This window comes from Ranitomeya imitator, chromosome 4 (genome assembly GCF_032444005.1).
Source record: "Ranitomeya imitator isolate aRanImi1 chromosome 4, aRanImi1.pri, whole genome shotgun sequence".
Taxonomy (NCBI): domain Eukaryota; kingdom Metazoa; phylum Chordata; class Amphibia; order Anura; family Dendrobatidae; genus Ranitomeya; species Ranitomeya imitator.
Window position 1 is genome coordinate 494,927,323 of NC_091285.1, and position 19,478 is coordinate 494,946,800.

The 19,478-nt window shown below is 44.1% G+C and overlaps 1 protein-coding gene across 2 annotated transcripts in view; it reads left to right on the forward strand.

Moving 5' to 3' along the window:
• The window catches only part of AP4E1 (adaptor related protein complex 4 subunit epsilon 1), a 112,247-nt gene that overhangs the window by 32,570 nt on the left and 60,199 nt on the right, over positions 1–19,478 (forward strand). For both annotated transcript variants that reach the window (XM_069765998.1, XM_069765999.1), the window contains exons 8-9: positions 4,855–4,928; positions 8,944–9,066. In XM_069765998.1, coding sequence (XP_069622099.1) covers positions 4,855–4,928; positions 8,944–9,066 — 197 coding nt within the window. The remainder of the gene's footprint in view (positions 1–4,854; positions 4,929–8,943; positions 9,067–19,478) is intronic.

Consider the following 19,478-nt stretch of genomic DNA (forward strand, 5'->3'; position numbering starts at 1 on the left):
GGTTTGGTATCACTGGAGGAAAAGGGGTCTGAGTCGTAAAAACCAAGGAAGGTGGGATCCTCTCCCTCAGTCAGTGTCGGAGGCAAGGAAAGTGAGTGGGACGACCTTTTATTAACGTGTGTGGCAAATTTTATTAAGGTATGTGTGTGAGTGCTTGGTGTAAATTTTTTTTCTTTTATTTAGAAGAGGAAAGAAAAATATAAACAAACTTACTAATCGAACGTCAGTAAAAAAAGCAAATTACTGAGCGCCTTCAAATGACAAACCTGATTCAATTCAGTAAAAAATACTCTAGTAGTCGATGATTACTACTATTATGTACTATTTAGTATATTTTTACTGTCCCTAACTAATATAACCTAATTCTATCAACTAATCTAAATTTTTTTTTACTTTGATTCTTTTTTCACCAAAACTCCCCACTCCCTTCAAAAAACAACCACCAGAGGCAGGGTCAGTGATGTTAGTCACCAACCAGCACTCGACAGCTGTAGAACGCACGCACGTATGTGGAGCAGAGAGGGGTGAAAAAAAAAGTCTTTACCAAAAATAAGCGCTGGTGCTAACCAGTGGTGTACGTGGCTTAGTGACTGCAGGACGCACACACAGAGTGGAGAGGGATAAAAAAAAAATACTGAAGAAAAAAAAAAAAGTGGTGGAAAACAGCGAGCAGTGATTTGCGTCACTGGTCAACGCTCTTCAGCTGCAGGACGCATGAAAAAGAAAGAAAACTGCCAAAAATCGAGCAATCAAGTACTGATCAGTGCTCAGCGGCAGATAGGCGGTGGAGTGAGGCGGGTGGAAAAGGAGGGTGTAAGTAGTGGGGAAAAGGGGGGGTGGAAGTGATTGGGTGGATTAGGGAAAGATTGGGCAAGGAACAGGGAGGTGTCAGGAACTCTTCTTTCTTCAGCAGGAGCAGGCAAGTAGCAGCAGTGATCCACAGACCTTTGTGGCACCACATGGCCCAGCATGGCACACAGCGGGACAGAGTGACTGCCCTGTACAATTCCGCAGCTAGAATGTGGGAGTGCAGGGCTGTCACCTGCAGACAAAAGCGTGTCTATGCACTCTGATTGGTGCAATCAATGTCATCGTCGATCACATCGAAAAGAGCTGGCCCTGGTGATGATGTGGTCTCCAGGCACCAGCCTATGATTGGTGCTCTTACAGCATCAGTGTTTCAGGCAATTTGATTGCCTGAAACACTGAGAAATGCTGCGATTGGCTGTTTAATCCTGAACAGCCAATCACAGCGATCGTCGTTGCAGGGGAGCTTCGCCACCCCCGGGACGAAGGTGCCATGTTCCCTGCTGTGAGAAACAGCTGGACATTCACGCGATTACCGCAAAATTGCTCACGGTGGTGGCATGATTGACATGACGTACATATACTGCATCGGTCAGGAAGTCCATCCCAATCATGACATACATGTACTGCAAATGTCGGTAAGGGGTTAATAATAAAGACTTTCGTTTAAAAACTGCATATTGTGACAGGGCTGTGGATTCGGTAAGCCACAGTTGCGACTCCAACTCCTGGATTTTATCAGGTTCCGACTCCGGCTCCGACTCCTTCATAAATGGCCAACTCTGTGACGTGTGCAGGCATCCATTTTAAGAAACAGAAAGCGTCCATTGAGAGTTTAAGTTCTTACTTTTGTTTAAAAGCTTCTTCGATTACTAATTTTCTAATACTCTCTCTCTCTCTCCAGAGAAACACCAAGCTTGCGGGCCATTTCCCCATTCAGACACACAAAAGCTGGTCGTGAAATAGGCACACTATCCTTTACAACAAGCTCTATGATCTGTTTTTTTAATGTATCTGTCATTGTCACAGTAACTTTGTCACTGACAAAATATCTTGCAACTGATGGCTGCAAAGTTCTCTGCTCCTTTGTTTGGCTGGAAGAGCTGGGCACTGGTTCATTGGTTTGGATGCAGTCTTTCTCATCCACTGCTTTCAGTACTTCTGGATGAAAGAGCTGTAAATGTCTCTTTAGATTAGAAGCTCTGGTAGGAGCATTTTTATTTTTGCCTGAATATGCACTGATCTTAGCTTCACAGCATTTGTTTTCGTCTGGATCATTTGTCATACACTGACAGACATAATGTTTTCTATCTTGAGTGATGGTGAAATGTTCAAATACAGCTGATTTAATGTGACGCTTCTTTGACATTCTCTGGTTTTTAATTCTGCATTCACAATCCCAATGACAATTGCTTTTCCTAAAAACAATTGTACAAAATTATTGCCAGGTCGTACACCTGATATAGTGGTCAGTAATATTGTTATTCCTCATGTACTCACAGTTAACTGATGCAAAGTTTGTTGAAAGGATAATACTTCTTACAGTCTTGCTCTTCTGAGTAGCCGCTGTGAGATGCTTGGAAGACGCACACCAAACATCTAGTCTAGAGGAGGAGCTTTACTAGTAAGAATTTGCAACACATTTTCACTTTCAGTTTCATACATTGTAAGTAGGGGGGTTGGGGCAGAATGAGGTTCAAGGGAACCTGTCACCCCGTTTTTTCTGGGGGAATAAACAGCGATGTCACCACGCCCATCTGACCAGACCAGCCTGATTGACAGGCGAAAACGGCGACTTTGGTAACGTATTTCGGCAGCATAGGTGGGGAATCGGGGGTACACAAAATACACTATTGTAAGGCACAGCTCAGGCCCTATTTAACGGTATTTTTATCTCAAACTGAAAAATCGGGGTGACAGGTTCCCTTTAACCAAGTATAAGGTTAGATAGGGGCAGTGGAGAACAGTGACACACAAGAAGTAAGAAATGTCTCTATCTCCAGCAGAACTGCTTATCACTGTTGTTCATAGTTTGATAGAACATATATATTTGAGTAACATTTATAAAATTCATATGAAAGTTCAATTATGAAATATTAATACATTTTTTTTTTTAAAGCTGGAGTCGGAGTCAGTACATTTCTACCGACTCCAACTCCAACCAAAACTAACTCCAAGTCCACACCTCCGACTCTGACTCCACAGTCCTGTATTGTGATTACTTGTGTTATCTTTGTCTAAAATTTAAAATTGTTTGGTGATCTGTAATATTTAAATGGGACAAACATGCAAAAGAATAGAAAATCGGTAAGGGGGCAAATTCTTTTTCACACAACTGTATATGAGAATGTTGGCTATTAGTCAGCAGCATGTGCAGAGTTTTACTATGTTATTAATGAGAAAATACATCTAAGGGCTCTTTCAGATGTCCTGATATTTCTGGTACCGGAAAAACAAGTCAAGATCTCTGTGTGTCTGTGTGTGTAATACTTGTGGTATACGTGTGCCAACTGTGTGCCGCAGCTGTACTGTTCATGCTGCTCCCCGGCGCCGGGTGCTGAAGACCACTCGAATCCTTCTCCCCTGCTGGTGCTGCGATCCGCGATGGCAGGGGAGAATGTATCTCTGAGAGCTGCTACTGCGCAGGCGTGGGCAGCGCTATGTTACAGGAGGAAATTTATCTTTTCTTCTCTAGCAAGATGGCGCTGCTGGCGACTGCGCAATAGCAGCTATTGGATCACCTCTATATACATTGATAGCTGCTACCGAGCAGGCGCCATTTTAAAATGGATTTTTTTTTACTATCTGAATAACATCAAGCACCGTTATTATCAGGACATTAAACGTGATTATGCTGCAGCGCGCCTGCACCTGCCTGCAGAAGGTTTTTTTCTTCAGTATGTACAGACATTCAGTATGTAAACTAGGGGGCAGGTCAGTGAGGGATCAGGGATTTGTCAGAAGCCGTACTGATGACTATCTAATCAGTATAACAGCACCGACCTGACACTGTAGGTTACTGAGCACAATCCTGCTGACAGGTAACCTGTCATGTCATTTTTAGCAACTAAGTTGTTCCCAGTGTGTTGTTAGTAATTGCAATGTGCTTAACTATGCCATAAATATCTCCAAAAATAACTTTGTATAGTTACTGTATATATTACCCTCTCTTTTAGTCATAGGGGCGGCATTTCATTCTTTTAGCCATGGACTCGTCATATTGTCAGCGCCCATGCACTCAGAAATCTGCTCTAAAATCCTGTGCTTGCGCATTGCCGAGCGGCTCCACGTGCATGCACAGTATCGAGCATATTCATACAGCCAGTCACTCGCTCTGGCGCATGCCCACACAGTCAAGAAAGCTGGGTACGTACATCCAGATTCAGTGCGCAAGCGCAGGGGGCTGCTTGTCACTGCAACAGATTCCCGTGACATCGAAGCACCCTGTAACATCAGTGCATGGGTGTCAACAATATGACGAGCCCGCGACTGAACCCCTATGACTAAAAAAGAAGGTACTATATAACTATACAAAGGGATTTTTGGAGATGATTGAAAACATTGTGGTATTGATGCACATTGCATCAATAACCACACACTGGGGACAGTTTAGGGTACTTTCACACTGGCGTTTTTTTTTTAATACGTCGCAATGCGTCGTTTAGGGGAAAAAACGCATCCTGCAAAGTTGTAAATGTAACGTTTTTTGCTCCAGACGGACCGCTTTTTCCGACCGCGCATGCGTGGCCGGAACTCCGCCCCCACCTCCCCGCACCTCACAATGGGGCAGCGGATGCGCCGGAGAATGCATCCGCTGCACCCGTTGTGCGGTGCTAACAACGCTAGCGTCGGAATCTCGGCCCGACGCAATGCGACGGGCCGAATTCCAACGCTAGTGTGAAAGTAGCCTTAGTTGTTAAAACTGATGTGACAGGTTCCCTTTAAATTAGTGGTAAGACTTGCTGTGTGTGTGTGTGCGTGCGTGCGTGCACATTCATTTTTGTTTCAAGGGTTTCATTATAAATACGTGTTTTTTTTTTTTATTAGGACAAGCCAGCTTATTTACGATGTACTGGATGAATCCTTACGAAGAGCAGAAATAAATCACAACATCACTTATGGTAAGCCAGATTAGATTTAGTTTTTTCAATTTAAGTTTTGAAGATGGCCTGTCAACATAGTGGAAGTACACAGATTTTTTTTTTTTTTTTAATTGAAAATGTTTCCGCCAGACTTTCTATAATGAATATGTTGGCTACTCCAAAACTTCAGCGACAAAAATTCCATCTTTGTTTAACATTTCCTGACATGCGCCGTACTAGTACTGCTCTGCGGGCACTGTGTTCCCGCAAAACGCAGTACTAGTACAGTGGCCTCACGCTGAGCGCCGCGGCGATCGCGTGCGGTTGTCAGCTCTGTGTCAGCTGACACCCCGCAGCAATGCCCACAATCGTCTCTAATGCCGATCGTGGGCATTTAACCCCTCTGATGCCTCTGTCAGTAGTGACAGCGGCACAGAGAACAATCGCACAGTGAGGGGGCTCCCTGCGCTCTCCCACTGGAAAAACGCGATGCGATCGCTTGTTTCCGTGGTCTCCTTTAAGAACCCAGATCCAAAATGGCCGCAGGGGTCCTTCACTGAGGTGGCTTGCCAGCGCCTGCTGAGAGCAGGCGCCGGCAAGCCTCCTACACTGCCTGTTAGATCGCTGATCTGACACAGTGCTATGCAGAGTGTCAGATCAGCGATCTGACTTTGCAGTATATAGTAATGTCCCAACCTGGGACAATGTTGTAAAGTAAAAATAAAAAATAGAAAGTATAAAAAATTTAAAAAAAAATCCCAAAATAAAGAAAAAAGTACGGTAAATATTTTTCCAATAAATCCATTTATGTAAATAAAAAAAACAAACAATGAAAGTACACATTTGGTATCGCTGCTTCCGTAATGACCTACTCTATAAAACTATCCCACTATTTAACCCCTTCAGTGAACACCGTAAATAAACAAGCCAAAAACCGAGGCAAAAAACAATGCTTTATCATCATACTGCCAAACAAAAAGTGCAATAAAACGTGATAAAACAGACAGATAAACATGGTACCGATGAAAACGTCATCTTGTCCCGCAAAAATAAAGCCGCCATACAGCTCAATCAGCAAAAAAATAAGTTATAGCTCAGAATAAAGCGATGCAAAAACAATATTTTTTTAATATAAAATAGTTTTTGTGTAAAAGTGCCAAAACATAAAAAAAGATGTACATGAGGTATCGCTGTAATCGTACTGACCCAAAGAATAAAACTGCCTTATCAACTTTACCACACGCGGAACTGTATAAACGCCCCCCCCTAAAAGAAATACTAGAATTGCTGGATTTTGTTCATTCTGCCTCCCAAAAATCGGAATAAAAAGCGATCAAAATATGTCATGTGCCCGAAAATGGTACCAATAAAAACGTTGACTTGTCCCGTAAAAAAGACCTCCCATGACGCTGTAGGCCAAAATATGGAAAAATTATAGCTCTCAAAATGTGGTGATGCAAAAACTATTTTTTGCAATAAAAAGCGTCCTTTATTGTGTGACAGCTGCCAAACATAAAAACCTGCTATAAATAGTAAATCAAACCCCCCTTGTCACCCCCTTAGTTAGGGAAAAATAATAAAATGTATTAATTTATTTTCATTTTCCCATTAGGGTTAGGGTTGGAGCTAGAGTTAGGGTTGGGGCTCGAGATGGAGTTAGGGTTTGGATTATGTTTACGGTTGGGGTTAGGGTTGGGATTAGAGATAGGAGTGTGTCAGGGTTAGGGGTGTGGTTAGGGTTATGGTTAGGATTATCGTTAGGGGTGTGTCAGGGTTAGGGTTATGGTTAGAGTTATGGTTAGGATTATGTTTAGGGTTGGTATTAGGGATAGGGGTGTTTTGGGGTTATGGCTAGGGATGGGATTAGGGTTAGGGGTGTGTTGGGGTTAGGGTTGGAGTTAGAATTGGGAGGTTTCCACTGTTTGGCACATCAGGGGCTCTCCAAAAGCGACATGACGTCCGATCTCAATTCCAGCCAATTCTGCGTTAAAAAAGTAAAACTGTGTTCCTTCCTTTCCAAGCTCTGCCGTGTGCCCAAACAGTGGTTTACACCCACATATGGGGTATCAGCGTACTCAGGACTAATTGGACAACAACTTTTGCAGTCCAATTTCTCATGTTACCATTGTGAAAATAAAAATTTAGGGGCTAAAAAATCATTTTTGTGGGAAAAAAAAAAATGATTTTTTATTTTCACGGCTCTGCGTTATAAACTTCAGTGAAACACTTGGGGGTTCAAACTTCTCACAACACATCTATATTAGTTCCTTAGGGGGTCTACTTTCCAAAATGGTGTCACTTGTGGGCGGTTTCCACTGTTTAGGCACATCAGGGGCTCTGCAAATGGTGTCCGATCTCAATTCCAGCCAATTTTGCATTGAAAAGTCAAATGGCGCTCCTTCCCTTCCGAGCTCTGCCATGCGCCCAAACAGTGGTTTACCCCCACATATGGTTTATCGGCATACTCAGGAAAAATTGTACAACCACTTTTGTGGTCCAATTTCTCCGGTCACCCGTGATAAAATAAAACAAATTGGATCTGTAGTAAATTTTTGTGAAAAAACGATAAATGTTGTTTTTTTTTTTTTTTTTTTTTTAAACATTCCAAAAATTCCTGTGAAGCACCTGAAGGGTTAATAATCTTCTTGAATGTGGTTTTGAGCACCTTGTTTTTTTTAGAATGATGTCACTTTTTGGCATTTTCTGTCATATAGGCCCCTCAAAATGACTTCATGTGTGAGGTGGTCCCTAAAAAAAAATGGTTTTGCAAATTTTGTTGTAAAAATGAGAAATCGCTGGTCAACTTTTAACCCTTATAATTTCCTATATAAAAAAAAATTCTTCCAAAATTGTGCTAATGTAAAGCAGACATGTTTGAAAATTGCGAAATTTTAAACATTTTCGCCAAATTTCCGTTTTTTCACGAATAAACGCAAGTCATATTGAAGAAATTTTACCACTATCATAAAGTACAATATGTCACGAGAAAACTTTCTCAGAATCACCAGGATCCGTTTGAGCGTTATAACCTCATAAATTTGACGGTCAGAATTGAAAAATGGCCTGGTCAGGAAGTGGAAAACAGGCATCGGGGTGAAGGGGTTAAAAGCACATTTAAATGTGCCAACAATCGTTGTGTGCACACGGAACCATTATTAATACGATCTCTTGGTGCACATAGGGTATCATTTTATTGGTAGCACCTTGTCTGTTTACACAGGTTGATGTGCCGGCAAGAAGGTTGCCTTTTAAACCAGCTTAAAAATCATTGCACCCATTGAACAAACGTTTTGTTTGGCAGGTGGTTGCTGGCCTCTTTAGTCGGGTTGATAATAATAATTATTTATATAGCGCCAACATATTCCGCAGCGCAGCACGATAATGAGGGATGGGCATTTCTAGGATTATCATAAGGCCTAAATGGGCCAATTTTCGTAATTATTGGGGTTGGTTACTTTTAATGTGATTAAAGCTGCATGTATACCAAGAAGCGGTGCATAGCCCGCTTTGAAGGAATATGCTTAACAGACACATCTTCTGACCTCTTTGAGAAAAAATAAAAAGTACCGTAATGGCTGCATTTCTAAAGGACCTTTACAGCCATCTAATGTTAGATTATAGCAATATTCAGCCGACCGGATTAAACAGGAATGGATCGCAGGAATAATCAAGTAATCAGCATGGAGAGCTACTGCAAGGGACGCAACGGGGTTAGTTAGAATTCCCTGTGTACGTCATCTGCTGCCCACAGAGGTTCACAGACTGATCTGAATTGGGTGAGATGGTAATATTTACTGCTGGCACAGTTTATATGTGGCACTTTATTATCCATTACTAGGTGACGTCTGTGCATATTTATACCATACTCTTTTGATTTTAGGTTGTTTTTGTCCCTGGCTCTTCTTGTGGTGTGTGGGGATTATCCATATGTTCTTAGAATTATATTAAAAGTTTTATATATAATATTGCGGTCTATCCATGTAATGTTACTTTTACTACAGACCTAAGTGTTTGCAGGTCTATATAATATTGTACTATTGTCTTTCTCTTTCAGCGATCCTTTTTGAATGTGTTCAGACTATCTATACAATTTACCCAAAGTCTGATCTGTTTGAGAAAGCTGCAAAATGTATTGGAAAGTTTGTCCTGTCTCCAAAAATCAACCTTAAATATTTAGGTAAGTAGCACAATATTTCACATCACATGATGACAGGTTTTTATGTAGGGAGAAAACTGTTGTAAATATTTTAAAAGAATCAAAAAAATGACAAAGTAAAAGTTGAAGTCCCATATTATCTGCCATATAATATGCATATTACGTGGTATAATAGCAAATAATCTAAATGCTGCTGATCCGTGTATCAGCCCAGAGAAATCGGGGAGATTAGGGGAGAGAAAACAATAAAAGTATATCTAAACTATAATATTATGTCGGTAATCTAAAACGCCATGTGTTGTTGTCTGCTTCACTATTATCTCTTCTTAGACATTTATATCCTCCCTTCATCTTATCAGGTACAGTGGCCACTGTCAGTGGAGTGCTGGCCACACGTGCATCTCTGCATAGGATTTTATGAGAATTCTGAAACATTGAGCACACTTGTATATGCCATAAATGGCCAATAGTAGATCCATATGCACCATTGACCAAGCTTGTGCTTAGCTCGGCAGTTCCAGAAGCAGTGTAGAAATTCAGCGAAGCCGAGGCACCAAGGCAGCAGGGTCTTGATAAAAACTTGATCTTTATTCCATTTTAGTGGAAATGTTAATAGGAAGACAAAGCAAGCAATTTTATGGCCATAATTGGCCTTTTTCAAGCCAAAAAAATGGAGCTCTGAATAGAAATCCCAAAACTCCCTGGACACCAGGGATTATGTTTTACTCATCATTTATATAGTACAGTATATAGTTTCCTTCTTGGCCTACAAAGAAAGGTGATCAACAAACCACGTAATCTGTCAGCATGATCCGCCCTTCATCAAGCTATTTAGACAGTCATATTGCACTGTGAAAGATAGTTTCATCATTACTTTTATGTATGTAATCTGTTGCTCCCTGGCCAAAAAATCGCTGTATTCTTATCTAAATGAAGCTGAAGTGCTGAGTGTGATTGGAGCACTTCCCGACTGTCTTCCTCCTCATCTCTGTTCACCACGTAGTGGCACCTTCTTCTCCTGCTTGACTGACAACTCATTGACTACACTACACAATTGTCGAAATGTCCGTTTAAGGGACTGCCGGCACACAATGATTGTTCGAACAAAGTACAGGTGCTCAGTGCATCATGGCGGGGTCAAATATACTGTTTATACTCGTGTATAAACCAAGTTTTTTCAGCACTTTTTTTTGTGCTGAAAACTGCTTATACACCAGTCAATTGTCCCAGAAAGCCAGCGGGAGAGGGGGAGCGGCAGGTGACAGAGGCAGGAGCCGGCATCTGTGGCTAAAGCCTGTGCCGCTGCTGAAGCCACGTGATCGCTCGGCACAGGAAAGCTCTTAGAAGCCTGAATAAGATGCTGCCGGGGCACGCAGGTGGGTGAGTAGGTTTTTTTTTTTTTTTGTAATAGGAAGCATGCGACGGGGGAGCTATGCATACAAGGATAGGGACAAGGGAGCCCATAGGGACAAGGGAGCCCATGCGTACAAGGACAGGGACAGGGGAGCCATGCATACGGGGGACGGGGGAGCCATGCATACGGGGGACGGGGGAGCCATGCATACGGGGACGGGGGAGCCATGCATACGGGGACGGGGGAGCCATGCATACGGGGACGGGAGAGCCATGCATACGGGGACGGGGGAGCCAGGCATACGGGGACGGGGGAGCCAGGCATACGGGGACGGGGGAGCCAGGCATACGGGGACGGGGGAGCCACGCATACGGGGACGGGGCAGCCACGCATACGGGGACGGGGCAGCCATGCACACCAGGACAGGGATGAGGGGACAATGCATACCCATCTTATACTCGAGTCAATAAGCTTACCCAGTTATTCATGGCAAAATTAGATGCCTCGGCTTATACTCGGGTCAGCTTGTACTCGAGTATACACGGTATATATAATTACACATACACCTACCTGCTTGGTTTCCAACTAGCTCTTTGGCTTTATGAAGTCAGAGATGTCAATGAATGAGGGAAAATAAGCAAGTGGGAAAGAATATTTAAAAGATTGGCCCCAATTAAGCACCAAGCGGCAGTATTTATTTGAGCAGTCATTCTGTGAAGACAGAGTCCCTTGAAGCTGAAGAATGTGGCGTTAGGTGGGAAATAGAGCTTGGCTGGCCATACAGTTTAGGGCAGTGAACCATGCTGACAAACTTCCTTGGTTTAAAAAAACAAACAGGTTTTTACTCGGACTCCCATGACAGCACGACGAGAGAGGGGATCCGCCCATTAGGAACAGGAAACCTACAGATACAAAAGGGCGGTACCTCTCCCTTGCCTCAGTTGGTTTCCTGTTCCTGAGGGGACGGGTGCCTACAGAAGGAGCCCAGGCCGGCCGGCCGATTACGGTAGCGGGGGGGGTCTCCTACCTCGGCCGGTGCGGAGATCCCTGGAGACGCCACGGTGGTCTTTGCTGGATTGCACGTCGGTGGCGTTCGCAGCAGGGAGCGGAGTCCGGAGGATTTTCCTGCATCCATCAGCGTCGGCGCAGGTAAGTATTTCCCATTGGTGGCGCAGCGGTGCGGCATGGCTGCAGGTGCCGGGCTCAGATGTGTGGAGTGAGCTCCGGAGCGCTGCCGATCCATCCCCGGCGTCCTGCACCGCTCTCAGCGTGTGCTAGAGCGTTTCCGGGTGCGGTGACGTGGGGGGCAGAGTTTGGTAGCCGCTTCCGGGTCGCCGGACGTCTGCGCATGCGCAGTCGATCCAAGATGGCGGCGCCCATTGCATCTGGACGCCGGTTCGTCCAACAGCCCTCCTGCCCTCCATGCTGTGTCCGGAGCCAATAGGGATAGCGCTGGCCCATCTGCTGACCGGATCCAAGGGGGATTTGAGCAGGTGGCAATGTCAGAACCCTGCTTTTGGTCGCAATTCGTCATGGAGAGTGGTGGTGAGCAGCAGCTGCAGCAGCTGTCAGACGAGGTGTGTCAGAAGCCCAAGAAGGATAGAGGCGACCAGCCCAGTCGCAAAAGCTCATCCGAACAGGGATCTAGAGCTTCGACTAGCAAAGAACCCCCTCGGATTCCGGTACTTTACTTTGGCGCACGGGTAAGTGATCTACGTGAAAGTTCACTCTGTGACGCAGCCCCTTATACTTTATTTTTCCAGGGGAAGAAGAGTACGGGGAAATCAAAACATAAGGAGTGTGCCCTCTGTGGAGTCCCCTTACCTGACTCTTGTCCTAAAAAGTTATGTGCCCCCTGTATACAACAGACGGTGAGGTCTACAGGAGTGGTTGGGTGGAAGTGACTTTAGGTCAGATAGTAGTTATCACCTATATTGTCCTTCCTTAGGTAGCAGAAGAGTCCGTGAATCCGGCAGGCCTAAGGGAAATGATCCGGATGGAAGTGAGAGAATCACTAAGGTCCCTATCCCAGGCAGAAAGCTCGAAGCATAAGTCCTCTCTGGACTTTAATTCTTCAGAAGAGGAAAGAGAAGAAAGTACCTATCTCTCTAGTCCTCTCTCCTCTTCATCAGATGAGGAGTCTGGAAGATTTTGTCTACCCCTGGATAAAATTGACAAGGTGGTCAAATCAGTTAGAGGCACGATGGGTATAGAGGAACCCAAATCACAGCCCTCAAAACAGGAGTTGATGTTTAGTGGTTTAGATCGTAAAAAACAGATCTTTTCCGGTAAATGAGAAGATCCAAGAATTGATCCTCCGAGAATGGAAAAAAACGGAAAAAAAGGGGGCCTTACCGCCAGCTTTAAAACGCAGGTATCCCTTTGATGATCCGGTTGTGGATACGTGGGATAAAGCCCCGAAGTTGGACGCGGCAGTAGCAAAAGCGTCAAAGAAAGCCTCATTACCCTTTGAGGATATGGGGTCCCTCAAAGATCCTCTAGACAGGAAGGCAGATATCTTCCTAAAAGGTATCTGGGAGATGGCGGCAGGATCCCTCAGACCAGCCGTGGCTGCAACATGCACAGCCAGGTCATTAATGGTCTGGCTAGATCAATTAGAATCTCAGCTTAAGGACGGTGCATCCAGAGATTCTATTCTGAAAGCGCTACCAACAATCCAGAATGCTGCGGCGTTCCTATCGGACGCATCTGTGGACTCTGTCAGAATGGCGGCTAGAGCGGCAGGACTATCTAACGCGGCTCGCAGAGCCCTATGGTTAAAGTGCTGGTCAGGTGACATTCAGTCCAGAACTAAGCTATGCGCCATTCCGTGCGAGGGACAATATCTCTTTGGTCCAACGCTGGATGAGTTACTGGAGAAGGCAGGCGATGACAAAAAGAAGTTTCCCAGTCTGTACTCGGCATCCTACCGCCGACCCTTTAATCGAAGAAGGTTTGGTCGCGGGAAGAAACGCGGGTCCTCTCCCACTAGAGGAAGTTTCAGATAGGAAGACAGACGCGGTAGAGGTACGGGCTACATGTTTCGCCGTTCCTCTAAGGATCAGAAAAAACCGGACCAATGACTAGCGATCCCTGTGGGGGGTAGACTGTCAGCATTCTCCTCAGCGTGGCTTGACATTACGAACAGTAAATGGGTCAGAGGCATTGTTACTAAAGGTCTAAAGCTGGACTTTAATCATTGGCCTCGAGAAAAATTTAAATTAACCCCTTTACGTTCCTCCCCCCTGGAGCAAGCAGCTCTAGAAGCAGAGGTCATGAACTTATGCTCTAAAAATGTATTGGTGGAAATCCCAGATTCAGAAAGAGGAAGGGGATTTTATTCTCCTCTTTTTCTGATAAAAAAGCCAGATGGATCTTTCAGAACGATCATAAATCTAAGATGTCTTAATGAATTCCTGGTTAATGAATCCTTCAAAATGGAAACAATTAATTCAGCAATAAAAATGTTGTTTATTCACTGTTTCATGGTAGTTGTAGATCTTAAAGACGCATACTATCATGTTCCGATACATGAAGATTTCCAGAGGTTCCTGAGAGTAGCTGTGTCAGTGGGGGGTCGCATTCGCTATTTCCAGTTCAGAGCACTCCCCTTTGGCTTATCAGCGGCTCCTAGGGTATTTACAAAACTGGTGGCTGAGGTCATGGCGCACTTACGAGAGTCCGACATCTTGATCATTCCCTACTTGGATGATTTCCTTATAGTAGGGAGCTCAGCAGACCATTGCCTGTCCCAGCTAGAAACAGCCACCTCCAAGCTTGAGCGGCTGGGGTGGATCATAAATTATGAGAAATCTCGTTTACAGCCTCAAAAAATACAAAAATTCTTAGGTCTGTTACTAAACTCAGAATCCCAACAGTGTTGTCTTCCACCTGACAAATTATTACATATCCAGCAACAGGTGTCTAAGGCAATTGACAAACCATCCATGACCCTTAGACAGGCTATGTCACTATTGGGTTCCTTAACCTCTTGCATTCCCGCTGTCCGTTGGGCCCAATTCCACACCAGACCGTTACAATCCGAGGTGCTGGCTAATGATAGAATCTTACAGGGGTCCCTGCAGAGTCAGATTACCTTAGGTCCAAGAGCACTCACATCTCTTAGGTGGTGGCTAGTCAGTAAAAACCTATCGGCGGGAGTTCCCTGGGTGTCTCAGGTAACACGTGTTATAACAACAGATGCTAGCCCTTCGGGTTGGGGAGCACACATGGATGACATGATGGTTCAGGGTCTATGGCCCCCTCCCCTAACATCAGCCTCCTCCAATCATAAAGAGTTAATGGCAGTAGAGCTTTCAGTGAATAAATTCCTCATATGTCTGCAGGGTCATGTCAAGATCCTATCGGACAACCAGGTGGCGGTCGCATACATAAATCATCAGGGTGGAACTCATTCCGAGACACTGATGAGAGTGGCGGATTGTCTATTCCAGACAGCGGAAAATCACTTCTTATCCCTAACCGCTCTACACATAAGAGGAAAAGAAAACATCAAGGCGGACTTTCTAAGCCGCAACACCTTGAGGCAAGGGGAGTGGTCCCTAAACAATTACGCGTTCGATCAGATTGTCCACAAATGGGGACATCCAGAAGTGGATTTATTTGCTACCAGGGACAACCGGAAGACAACAAAATTCTGTTCCCTGAATCCCAGGGAGAATCCTCTAGCGGTAGACGCTTTTCTGATCAATTGGGATTTTCAGCTGGCGTATGCATTTCCTCCACTAGGCCTGTTACCCTTAGTAGTCAGGAAGATAAGAGAAGATCGAGCCAGAGTTATATTGATTGCCCCATTCTGGCCCAGAAGGGCCTGGTTCACTTGGCTCAGGATCATGTCAGTGGAGGATCCCTGGGTACTTCCGGAGATTCCGGATTTGCTCTTCCAGGGTCCGATCAGTCATCCGCAAGTAAAGAACCTTCATTTAACGGCATGGATTTTGAAAGGGCGTTACTAAAAAACAAAGGGTTCTCCCCGAGTTTAATTGAAACCCTTATGAAAAGTAGGAAGCAAATAACCACAACAATCTACGCCAGGACCTGGCGAAAGTTTCTGGCCTCTTCTGATTTCAAATTAGAAGAAGGAATACCTATAAAACAAATATTAGAATTCCTGCAAAAAGGCTTAGAGTTAGGTCTATCCACTAGTACTCTAAAGGTACAGGTCTCGGCCCTAGGGGCTCTATTCTCCTGTAACATCGCCAATAATTACTGGATCTCAAGGTTCATTAAAGCATCTAGTAGGTCTAGACCCATACATAAAGATAGATCTATGCCCTGGGATCTCAACTTAGTCCTATCAGCATTGACTAAAGAGCCGTTTGAACCTTTACAATCAGCTTCAATTAAGGCCTTATCCCTTAAGACAGCATTTCTGGTAGCAATTACATCTGCCCGTAGAGTAGGAGACATACAAGCTCTCTCCAGGGTTTCCCCTTATACAGAGTTTCTACCAGACAGAGTAATCCTCAGACCGGACCCAGCCTATTAACCAAAAGTATCATCACGGTTTCACAGGTCACAAGAGATAATTTTACCATCCTTCCTCCCCAATCCTGCTAACCCTAAGGAAGAACTACTCCATACATTAGACGTTAGGAGATGCCTGCTAGAATACATCTCTGTTACTGACACATGGAAGAAAGATGATGCATTATTTTTATCTTTCCAAAATCCTAGAAAGGGACTCAGGGTATCAAAATACACGCTAGCAAAGTGGATTAGGGAGGCTATCTCTTTGGCTTATACTGCAGGTGGGGGTCCGGCTCCGCAGAATCTGAGGGCGCATTCCACCAGGGCCATGGCTACATCCTGGGCGGAAAAGTCTGGAGTATCAATCGACCAGATATGTAAGGCGGCCACATGGTCATCCCCGTCCACCTTCTTTAAACACTATAGGTTGGATTTGGGGGCTTCCTCTGATCTCACATTCGGGTTAAGGGTGCTACAAGCCATAGTCCCTCCCTAAGGTACCTTACATCTCTGTAATTCTCTCGTCGTGCTGTCATGGGAGTCCGAGTAAAGCATTAAGCTACTTACTGGTAGCGGCATTTCTCGGAGGCCCATGACAGCACCCTTAGTTCCCTCCCTATTCACGTGGGGGTTGCACTTCCTATAGTTGTATATATCTCACATATGATACCCAGTTCCAAATATATGGCTGAAATTTTGTATATAATCTGTATATAGTGTATATTTTTTGTGCCACTAACCGCGGTAGTCCTCTCAAGACTCTGAAATACAACTGAGGCAAGGGAGAGGTACCGCCCTTTTGTATCTGTAGGTTTCCTGTTCCTAATGGGCGGATCCCCTCTCTCGTCGTGCTGTCATGGGCCTCCGAGAAATGCCGCTACCAGTAAGTAGCTTAATGCTTTGGACGCAGTTGGTGTCTGCTATGTAGAAACAAATTGCATACAGATGATAAGTGAGAAATAATTGTTGGGAGTTTTCTGGATGAAACGCAAATGACTTTGTATACGCTCTTGTGAACTTACCCTTTGAATGAGCAAAACACTCCTTCGTCTGGTGGAGTGATTTTAAGCAAGCTTAAAAGTCCTTATTCTCGGGGTTCCTGTGTAAGCCGAACATGACCTTCTGTGCTCACGCTATTAATGATTGTTCTGACCAAGTGGGCCATGAAACGACCGCCGATCAGCTAGAACGTAGCCAATCTGCATTATAGATGTTCGATGAATTAGGGTCCAAACACTGTTCCTGGACCTCCCTGTGTGCTGTGCACTACAAGGGTTCATCTGATCCTCACGATAACGGAGACGGTCACTATAGTGCAAGCATAGTGAAATAACGCAGAATTTACAGCAATGACATGGAATGGCTCACTTTTATTATTCACTAGATGGCAGCCCGATTCTAAAGAATCGGGAGTCTAGAATCCATATATACTTTATTTATTCAAATGTAAGAATAATACAATTAATAAATAATAGTAAGAAAGAACAAAAAATGGCTGCACTCACCAGCTCTTGACAATTCTTGTTATTTAAGGTACAGTTACACAGGATCCATGAACATGCTTATGAGGGGAGGGATGAAAGACATCAGACGACAACTTTGCGTGTTGTGGGCAGTGTCAGGTAGTAGGAAAATAGCCAGTTAATAATAGGCAATAGTTCTTTGCAGGAATGCAGATATTAATAGGCAGTTTATATTGCAGAGAAATTGCTGGGCAATAATGGACAATGTCCTTATGTGGCAAATAATAGAGCAATATACCCAATGTGGCAAAGAAGAGGTTAATAAACGGCAGTCTCTCAGTATAACAGTCAGTGAATAATAGGCAGTATATGGAGAAAACACCAAACAAAAGTTCAAAATTGGTGTGAAAATGTCACTGAACCACTTCACAACTAAATATATATAGTTTTGGTAAATGGTATTATCATTTTTTTGACGAAATTCGGCAGGAGCTTGAAGAGCAACGTCACTGGGCCCGCCTCCACGCAGTAGAAACTTGCTGTGAGGTAAAAATTCAAAAATCACACCAAAATGGCGGGCGGAGTGTGTCACAGTACGGCACGTTTCTGATTGGTCGCTCGCAGCAGGCGGCAACCAATTAGACACTGGACACTGTTGACGTCACTTATCTCCGGACATTAGCTCCGGACATTAGCTCCGGACAAAGCCACGGAAGTTGGCACAAATTGCAGGAAGTAGTATTCTAGGCAATTATATATTAGATCCATTAGTGCAGCATTTCAGATGGACACATCTTGTTTAAGCACAAAGCATTGCACTGATGGATGACTGAGGGTGATGGGCAAGCGTGGTCGGATAAGTTGGCGGAGCATGCTCATGCGTTTTATAGTGTCGTCGGCGTCCTTGAATGCCATATTCGAGTCCCCGCAGTTGCATGTCTCGTGGTTGTTCAACAGCAGCAACACATGCTGGTGTTACCTAACCTAGACTGTACGAGTCTAACAGCCGTGAGACATGCCGACACATCGACTTGAGCACAGTATTCGAGCACGCCGACGATACTCTATTAACGCACGAGCATGCTCTGATAACAACTTATCCATGCACGCTCGATCATCAATACTAATAAAAGAAGATTTTCCAATGTCACCTGCAGCTTTTCATTTGCAGCTTACTCTGTGTATTTGGGGATTTGATCGCCCTGATTAGTAATGTCTCGTACACAGTCGCTTCCTGCTGCTGTCTTTACAGTATTTTTTTATTGTTCCAGATATAAATCTTAGATATTTAATCTACAACATGATTTCTTTCCAGAGAACGACTATATATTTTTTTAATAATACAACGCCTTTCCATTTGCATATATACAATGTTATCCCGCCTACATGCTGATAAGTAATTTATTGCATAACTAGGGACCGCCTGAGATTTCTAGATAGACTGGCGTGTGTGTGATTATTCAGTCTGCCAATGTGTTTCTAAAACTCTAACTCCTGCAGTCATTTATCTCTAACTTTCCAAAAAATGACATCAACATTTCATGATCACTTCTCTACCCAAAAATGGTTCAGAAAACCTTGCTGAGTGTATGGCCGTCCATTATGCTTCAGTCACTTTCCTAATAGTCTGGTTTTTATAGGCATGTTTTCTGTACCATGTAAATCTGCTGTTTTTAATCAAATAACCTGATATGATTTATATGTTAAAGTGGATCTGTGATCACCATCCTGAGGTTCAGCGATCACTTCCCTCATTAATATATTGGCCTGATAAAGTATGGAATCTACTAATTATAGGCGTTGTGCACAGCAGTCTTTGTGAAGGGCTCTCTGGAGTGCGACATGCTGGATTATTTTATTGAATTCAGCACATCCTCTCACTGGTGTGTGTTTCACTAGATGTATTACTCCGGTCAGGTACTAGAGTAACATTTATAGTGTAAGACGCTGGTACATTTTTGCTGAATTTGATAAGTGGTGTAGCCATGGTCATCCTCGCCCCGGCTCTTCTCTAGCGCTGCCCATTTTGGCATGGCTCCTCCAAACTTATGTGAAAACGCCAAAAGCTGAGCTTTCTGAGCTTTCAAAGAGTGTTACTCCAGTGTCTCTGCTTGCAGGACTGGAAA